A 9,284-nucleotide genomic window follows, 5' to 3' on the forward strand; every position below is an offset into this window, starting at 1 on the left:
TGCCTCTAGACTCAAGGCCTACTCTACAGAAGGTACCTAAGCCTGCTACTGTAAATTTCATCCAAAAACACATACCAGAGAACACGGGCCTTAGGGAGAAACTGAATGTTGTTGTTTAGTTGAATTGCTAGAATCAAATTATCTTATAAATATTTATACTTATACCCATAGGCAAATGCTACTCTGAGTCTTAATGAGAGAAGCCTCTCTTTCCAGTGAATGGTGGTCAATGCACAGATTCATGGGTATACAGGGTACTGGGAATAAGCAGAAAATGTGTGCTCAGCTCTTAACACGGTACTTATTCTGTCCCTTTAAGACTTTGGGAACACTGTGAGAAAGAGGATGAAAAGAACATAAAAGCTAGCCGATAGAGAGAAGGGTTTTGAAATGCCGTTATCAGGCAATAGTGAGCCACTGCATCCATGAGTTCTGCAGCAGCTGTGAATGCCTGNACCGGGTCTGTATAAGAATAAATCTCTCAACAGTGAGGCACAGGCTCAACCCCTCTACTCCTCAATGCTGAACTGTTTGCTACTGATAGATATTGGAGGTAGGAAGTCACTGCCTTCAGCAGTGTACCCTCATGTGACCTCACCGGACTCCAATATAGTTCCAATCTAAAACTCATACAGATGATGCCTATTAAACTCCATGAGTCACAAAGCAAAACTAAAGTCATGAATCTGGGAAAAGCACTGGTTAGCCGGTAAGAATGCTGTGCTAGTTAGTGCTTTCATTGCCTTGACACAAACTAGGGCTGTCCTGGAAAAGGGAACCTCACTTGAGAAAATGTCTCCATCAGATTGGGCCATAGGCAAGTCTATGGACATTTTCTTGACTAATGATTGATGTGGGAGGAAAAGTAGTCCTGGCTGACTTAAGAAAGCAGACAGATCAAGCCAGTAAGCAGTGTTCTTCCATGGTTTCCTGCCTTGAGTTACTGACTCTGTTCCAGAAAGCTGAAGTCAAACCTTTCCTCCCCAAGTCACTTTTGGCACAGCAATAAAAAGCAAACTAAGACGTATGAGAAGGAGGTAAGAATGAGTTTGGGGCTGGGATATATTATATATTATCAGAATATATTATATACATGTATGAAATTGTCAAAGAACAGAATTAACTAAAATATGAACACATAGTGACTTAAATGCATGACAGAATTAAAAATAATATTCATGTAATACCCAAGTCTTTTTATACAACCCAATGAATTTATAACTAAAACAAATTTTAATTATAAAAATTTTATTATTAAAGTGTTTATGAATTTCATGGCTGAGAAAATTTGACTTGAGGGTATGGACCTGAAAAGTTATCAAACAGGAACACATAATATGTTATGTGAACCAAAAGAATCATTAACAAAGCAAACTTGAGTATTTAAGAGATAAAGAAGAGAACAAATGAGTGCCCTCAGGAAGAAAGCCCTTATGCAGGCTCTCCAGCAAGTTTTCTTTCTCAGTTTAAGGAGCAAACTTACTTAAACGTTTAATAGCTGTAGCCCTAACAGTTGACTAGGGAGAATGCCTACATGGCTACAATGTTCACATTTCTAGCTGTCAGCTTTAGTTCTGCTGCTATATTTCTGTAATTTTTGTTACCAAGCATCTGAGAAATAAAATGAAGATATTACAAAGACTCAAGGATGGGTAGACTCAGGAACCCAGGGGCCCTTCCTGCCTCCACTTCTGATTTCTGCCACCTGATTCCCACAGGCTGCTACTGCTCAGACAGAATTGTCCCCTGGGATTCTCCACTGTGCAGTCAGGATGGTTAGGATTTCTGATCATGGGCTTTGCAGTAGCATAGCNAATGCACTGCAGCCCCCATATTCCTAAAGAGAAAGCTCCCAGCCAGGANGCATTTCTTCGGTTACACTAACATGTTTTTAATAAGCTCACCCAGAGACTAATTATCTAGGGCAANGTACCTTCATTTGACTGTGTTCCTTACTGTTAATTAAGGACACTGATTCCGAAATGTTCTATTAAATTACAGATCTTGTCTCATAGTAGTAGAAATATTTTCTGCCTGGGAGGAAAACTAACCTAANGGGCATGAGTGTTCTTGCCTAACTGGATACCAACGGCTTTCTAAGGAGCCTAGTCCTCTTAGCCTAACACGCCTGTGCAAATTCTTGTCAATTCTGGTTCCTTAAACACCCCAAACCAGTGTTATCATCTAAGTTTTCCTCTTTTGAATTACTAAGTTTTTCACCATGTCACTTTCCCAGTTGTNTAATACCTTAAACTCTGAAATTTTAAAGGATCGTCTGCTGCTGCAGCGCATGGCCCTCACAGATGAAGCTGTACACCTTGAGACTCATTAAGAAATCACTTTAATTTTACTTTGTCGTAAGTGTTTTTAATCAACCGTTTGTGAGAAGCTGGTTGGTCCGAGCTTGTGAAGCAACTGGAAGTGAAATGCCTCGCCATGTTTTCTTTCGGCCACCCAGTGTAGGAGAGCCCTTTTCTGATACAAATGGGAGTGTATAATCGATTTTGGTTTCATAAAGTCAGATACACTGTGAACAACATGATAGCCTAGGCACTATATTTGACTAAACCAAGTTGTTAATGAGTAACGTGGTAAATTCCTGAAAGGGACGAACCTAAGGTATCCGTTTCTAGAAAATAATTACTAAAAGTAAGGATTTAGAATCACAAAAAAATACTTCTTTTGTTTCAATGTTAGATCGTATATAGCTATTTGAACTTTTAAACTGAGTTATGTGGAATTTCTGTGTCCTTCACGATATGTACTTTGATCAGCTGNCGCCACCCTGAGAAAATTTCCCACCAAGTTTCTAATAGTATTGTTGATGACCAGATAATAATTACAGGCCAAATGAAAACAGCCACAGAAAATGCCCCACAACCTACAAGCTCACTCACCTCCCCAGGCGGTGGCACCCCCAGAAGGNGGCACTACAGGTGCTGCTGCCCCCGCAGCCGCTCCAGAGAAGTCAGGCTGAAGATCAAGGAGATCGCTTGATGGCTTAGCAGAGCTGGAAGGAAAGCAGGCTTCACAATCAGACTCTGAAATGTTATAATGCAAAGGGTTTTACAACAAAGGCGTGTGCAGAAAATATCAAAGATTTGTGTGGTATGCACAAAGGCTTGGAATCTCTGTAAAGGAATAGATGGTTGGGCTTTGAGGGGCAGGTGGTCTCTGCTACTCCTCAACTCTGCCATTATAGCAGAGATANGACACTGACAATAAAGAAGACAGAAACAAATCTTTACACTCCGTCTCAATAAAACTTTATTTATAAAAATAGGTGATGATAAAATCCTACAGGATACCAAAAAACAAAAACAAAACAAAACAAAACAAAACAAAAAAACAAAACAAAACAAAAAAANCCCATAACCTTGAGGGTATTTGTTTTCTCATACAGAAAACAAAAACAAAAACAAAACTCTCCTAAGAATCCACAAACCAAATAATATTAAAACGAATAAAAGTTTATTTATTTTTTTTTCCCAAACTAGATAATAATATGTCAAATCTGCCTCTCGGCAGGCTTGCCTTCCAAAGAAGCCTAAGTTTTACTGTTTAAAGCATGGGCTCAGAATGCTGAGTGTCCTGGAATCTGACTCATAGTGTAACCATTCAGGCTTATCCCATCGTATTTTAGTAAGCTCTCCCATGATTCCCAGGTACACTTCGATCTGAGGAGAATCGACTACAAGCTCTCTAGCCTTCAGAGTGAGGCTCTCTGTCTGACTTTAGGCTTCATCTTTATCCTTTTATACATGGTGGATAGCTAAAGCAATATTTTATTGAAGAAAGGAGTCTGATGCTTCCAAAGCCCCGAAAGGTTTTGCTTCAGTAACAGACATAAACACAACTAGACTAAATACAGAAAAGGGAAATATATTTATCACTATGAGCTTAATTGGGGGCATATGTGGGTCCAGGGTTTGACCCTAGCACCACACAAATAAAAACATTATAAATAAGTAGAGCTTAAGCAAACTTTTCATAAGAGACAATTTATTTTGGTGTGTCAGCAGAAAGCACTTGGTTTTGCCAACATCTAAGAAGCAGAAACAGGCAANTGTAGCACACAGTAAACANGGGAGCNATGTGTATATTCATAACTGTTTAAAATTGAAACCTCTAAAAACAGGAAGCCTTTGGATAGACTGCATTCATAAAAGAGTCCCAGACACTCTAAAATGAGGCTAGAATCTCTTACGGTGAAAGAGAAATCTGACCCAAAAATATTACCTGTAGAAGCCTCTCTGGGCTGGAGGCTCGTTTTAGGGAGTTTTGAGATCTCAGTCTTTCCTGTTTTCCCTGTTATAGGGCAGACAGGTGTATCAGAGTTGGCTAGGAACATCCACTGGTCTCTTCCTATTCCCTTAGCAGAGTTCATTCCACGGCCAACCAATCAGCCTGTAACTGTGCGGTTTACTCAACTGACAGGGTTTTATCACAGCCCAGTCTGGCCCTAACTTGTTAAATAGTTCAGACTGGCTCTGAATTCATGATCTCCCTAACGTAGACTTCTACATGCTGGACTACAGGCTTCTGCCACCTCTTAATGGTTTCGAAGCACTCTGAAACACCTTTTAAGTTTCTCACGGGAAGAATAGATTTTATTACATACTTAGTATATCATCTAACCGTAGAAGGACCTGCAGAATTTGAGTCTTTCTTCCAGATATTTTCCTAAATTTACAAGTCACAACATAGGTCGTCCCAAGGACTTAAGAGGTACAAGCTTAGTTAAGAGCCCAAAAGAACTCTCTTTACACTGCAAAAGTAACCCCAAGTCACAGTATCAGGATTGGACTTCATCTGGTGAAATTGTTCGGCATCAGTACAGTACAATAAAAATACAACAAAAAGCAATTCAAAATACTAATGAGAAGTTGGCTACATACTCGTTAACTGACCTGACTGGGGCAGCCGCGGATGCTGTTGCAAATATGTCAACTGGCGGGGATGTGTCGATAGTTTTAGCTGGTGTAGAATTAGGAGATGTAACAGTTGTGGCTGGAGAAGACTGAAAGTGAAGATCACAGCACAGGCACATCAAAAACGCATCTAGATCTCACGGAACAGCGGGGCTTTGGCCTTACAAACCCATGGCCTTACAAACATTTATTCTGCAACTGCTCACAGGAGGCAAAGCTCAGGAAATTGAAATCAAGATCTATAATAATCACTATGGCCCAAATGCACCTCAAGCTTAGACAGTTAAATGTAACATGTAAATTTACATAAAGTTTTGCGAAAATATGTGGTCTAACTAATTTGAGTGACTCCTAGTTGTACATTTAAAAATCAAGCCAAACATATTTCCTAAACTTAAAATTATTAGGACACTGGGTGTCAAAAAGGACCAAGTGGTGACAACTGCTATAAAACCAGTATTTTATCTTCCCCTCTCAACCTAAATATACTCCATATCTTCTCAGACAACTTCAACATCTGGACATTTAACTTAAATGCTTTATAGCTGGCAGGAAATAAATAATTCACAAGTAATATTCAAGTCGCCGCAATCTGAGGATATGGCTGTATTTCATTATACTGTGAAATAAAGATTTTAAAGTGAAATGAAATCTTAACCTTTGGGCTGAGAAGATGGTTCAATTGGTAAAGTGCTTGCTATGCAAACACAGGGACCTGAGTTCTGTCCTCAAACACCTATATTCAAAGCCAGGTGCTGTATATGTGTGTGTAACCCCAGCACTGGGGCCTGGGGGCAGAGATAGGTGGAGCCCTGAATAACACTGAGAGACTTTGTCTTGGAAAGGTAAAGTGGACCTAGAATGAAAAAGTCACCTGATATCAAACCTAGCTTTCAAATACACACACACACACACACACACAAATCTTGCTTTCTATACTTTTTAAAGAGGTGTTAACAGTTTATGTAATAGGAAATTAAAATTCTGTGGTTACTATTACTATTCTAATTTTACTTATTGTATGTATTTAACTTTCCANGAAATAAAATGCGTGAAGCTTGGGAGCAAGCAGAGGCTCTGCCACTAGATTCAAATACAAAAGATGTAAAAAGTCATAAAGATAATTTTAAAACAAAGGATTGATAAGAAAGTTGTAGGAAAATCTGCCATTCTAAGAATGCCTAGGCTTCAGTCATGCTACAAAATACCTAATTCTATCAAAGTTGAATAGCTATGTAGCTGCCAAGTGTTGAGCACTATGAAGAGATAAACACAGGAGTGCCTACAGTTGATGGGGAAATCACAAATGAACTCTCCCTCTGCGACACAAAGGTTAAGGCTTCCCAGTGGTGCACAACAGGGAATCGGAAAACACTAGCTATACAGCAAAGGACATAATTCCTTATGCTGGACACCGACTGCTCTAAAAAAGAAAGAAAGAAAGACTTCAATCTTTAAGTAGGATTTATAAATAGACTTAGAAGTGTATTTACATAAATGAAGTAGCAGGGAGAACATAAGGACACCAAATATACTACCAATGTTAACTCAGACATGAAGGTGGACAAAGGCCTATAAAAAATGCCTTGTACCAAAAACCTCTAATGTAACAGGAGACGTCCAAAAAACCACAGCAGCAACAANTAGAGACTGTCCTAAAGGAAGCCCTGATTTGGCCACACTAGAGTCATGAGCTGGAAATTTTCACAGAGGCAACATGGCTTTAATGGTTTGTCTTTGCATCAAAAAGTGAAAAGACTGCTTAAAATTTTGTTTTCAGGCCCTGTGAGAATTTAAACAGTCAGCCAGGTACAGGCAGAANACACGGTATTTGGGGATCACTGGCACAGTCACAATGACATCCCTGAGAGTCTGTAATGGCATCAATTACTTAATGGGAATCTGTCAAAGAAAAGCACACCGATTACACCTCTGCCTACAAAATGCAACAATGGCAGATGCGAAGTGCAGGCCGGCCGTGAGAGAGAGAATATGGCCTCCTCAGGGAAAGCCCTGAGCCTGTCCTTTCACTGGCTCAGAGAGAGAGATGGCTGAAGGAAAGAGTGCTTCAGTAGGCATGCTTGGGGCAAAGGCCCCTAATAATATTTCCTCCCCTGTTTCACTAAAATACACTGCATGGGACTGGAGAGATGGCTCAGTGGGTAAGAGCACTTACTGCTCTTCCAAAGGTCATGAGTTCAAATCCCAGCAACCACATGGTGGCTCACAACCATCCTTAATAAGATCTGATGCCCTCTTCTGNTGTGTCTGAAGACAGCTACAGTGTATTTAGATATAATAATAAATAAATCTTTTTAAAAAAATGTCTTTAAAATACACTGCACCCTGTGCTGTGCTAGATCACGGATTCACAATATGTGAAAAGAGTTTTTAATTATCAAACATTATACAGCTATGTATGGTTTCAGCTGTCACATAAATACAGGAAAAACCTCACCTGTTTAAGACCTGGAGTTCTAAGAGAAAGCCAGATCACATATAAAAACAACTTAATCCTTTCTCAGAAATGTAAATCGACTGTTCCATCTGCTTTACCCCTGGAGGCTGTGAGCCTCTCAGTGTGGGTGCTGGGAACTGAACCTGGGTCTTCTGCGAGAGCAATGNTTGCTCTTAACCACTGAGCTATCTCTCCAGTCCTCAANCAGACATTTCCCACTATAGTTATATCAGAACTGTTTGTCATATTGNCAATCTGGAAGTCACTTAAATACCCACTGGAGGAAAAATGAACAAACCGGCTTTTGGAGCTAAGACCGTGCCCCAAAGACATTAAGTAAAATTAATAACTTATGAAAGGTCAGACTGGCTGGATCTACTCAGAGGAGGNATCCAATTTATAGATGGAGAAAGAAAGGGGGCTTCCAGGGGCTGAGGTCAGGAGGCGCGTGGGCATTACTGTTTCACGACCCTNGAAGATGAGGAAAGTCCTGGGAGTGTGTTGCGGTGTGACTGCTGTATCNCAGTATAAATGCACTCGGTGCTTTGAGCTTTACAGTAAACAATGCTACATGTAAAAAAAGAAAACAGCAGAGAAACAAACCAACTTACCTTACTTAATGGAGAGGGAGCACCAGATCTAAAGGAAATACAGGAAAAGAAAATGTGAACGTGCCCAACTTCATCCGGCTTTAGATTAGATCACCTTCATGGAACTCCATGCAACAGAGGAGCTCAGAACGCTTNTCTTTTGCTCCATGATGTCCTCTCCCCAACTTCCCCACTGACTTCCAATCTCTTAGCAGACATTCTTAAATTCAAAATTATCTTCTCTTGAGTCATTATTATNGCTTATGTCCACCAANAAANCACAGTTCAAAGTTCAACTTCTAAAACTCCCCCAAGGTTTATGAAAAGGCACCCTCCATAAACCAATACCTGTTTATCTCATTTCAAAAGTCAGAAAGCTCAGAAACAGAATGGTGTATTGCAGTTCGCTCAATTTCGACTGGAATGCATAAAAGAAGGAACCCTAGAGAAAAATGGCCAGGATCCCGTGAGCTGTGTGAGTGAACCGGACCCCACACACGCAACCAGACTCCTGCTGGTGTGTTATTTTCAGGCCNGCAATGGAAATGCTCTAGAGAAAACTGTTCCCATGCAGTTGTCATAAGCAGTGGGAGTTCTGAGTAGGGCAAAGTCGGTGCTTCGTTCTGATTAGGGAACTAAACAGTCTTTACAGATAGCACTGATTCTAGCACAGGCTGCAGACAGCCACATGTGTGAAACATCTGTCTGCATGGCTCACACTTTCCTAACCTGGGAGAGAATAAAATGAACAGTCAGACAAAATGAAGCAAACAAACTCCAAGGGTAGCCGTAGTCAGGTCAGCTGTAAGGATGGCTGTCCCTCAGCTTGGAGCAAATACAAGGTTAGTAACTGGGATTGTTGTCCAGTACTATGCAAATTCCACCTATTCACAGATACTGTACGCTAGCTTCTACTACTGGATGCATGCCCGTAACTTCCCATTTCAAAGGCTCTGCTAACATGAAGTGATTCTGTTTTTGCACCACAGAAAGGGACTTAGGAACTAAAGAATCTAGTGCACCATAAGGTTGAAATCTCAGGCAGTCTTGGATATTTTTTCCACTTACATAATTTCCTTCATACGTATGGAAAGGGAAGGAAATTAAATATATCATATGAAAAAAAACACTAAATAAAAAGACAAAAAATTAAAACCTAAAAAACAAAACAAAACAAAACAATATTTACTTGGCAAAAACAAAGAAACCACAAACACCCTTTGACACGATCACTTTCTAAGGACAAATTCCTTTTTCTCTCAGTCAAATTTCATAAGCCAAGTTTTTAAAGTCCTGAAAAAAAAA

General features: G+C 40.0%; 1 protein-coding gene across 1 annotated transcript in view; it reads right to left on the reverse strand.

Moving 5' to 3' along the window:
• Nucleotides 1–9,284, reverse strand: part of Snap91 (synaptosome associated protein 91) — a 116,935-nt gene that overhangs the window by 36,176 nt on the left and 71,475 nt on the right. Inside the window, exons 11-13 of the mRNA XM_029481857.1 lie at nt 8,001–8,028; nt 4,911–5,020; nt 2,898–3,010 (exon numbers count right to left, since the gene is read on the reverse strand). Coding sequence (XP_029337717.1) covers nt 2,898–3,010; nt 4,911–5,020; nt 8,001–8,028 — 251 coding nt within the window. The remainder of the gene's footprint in view (nt 1–2,897; nt 3,011–4,910; nt 5,021–8,000; nt 8,029–9,284) is intronic.

This window comes from Mus caroli, chromosome 9, assembly GCF_900094665.2.
Source record: "Mus caroli chromosome 9, CAROLI_EIJ_v1.1, whole genome shotgun sequence".
NCBI classification, from domain to species: Eukaryota; Metazoa; Chordata; class Mammalia; order Rodentia; family Muridae; genus Mus; species Mus caroli.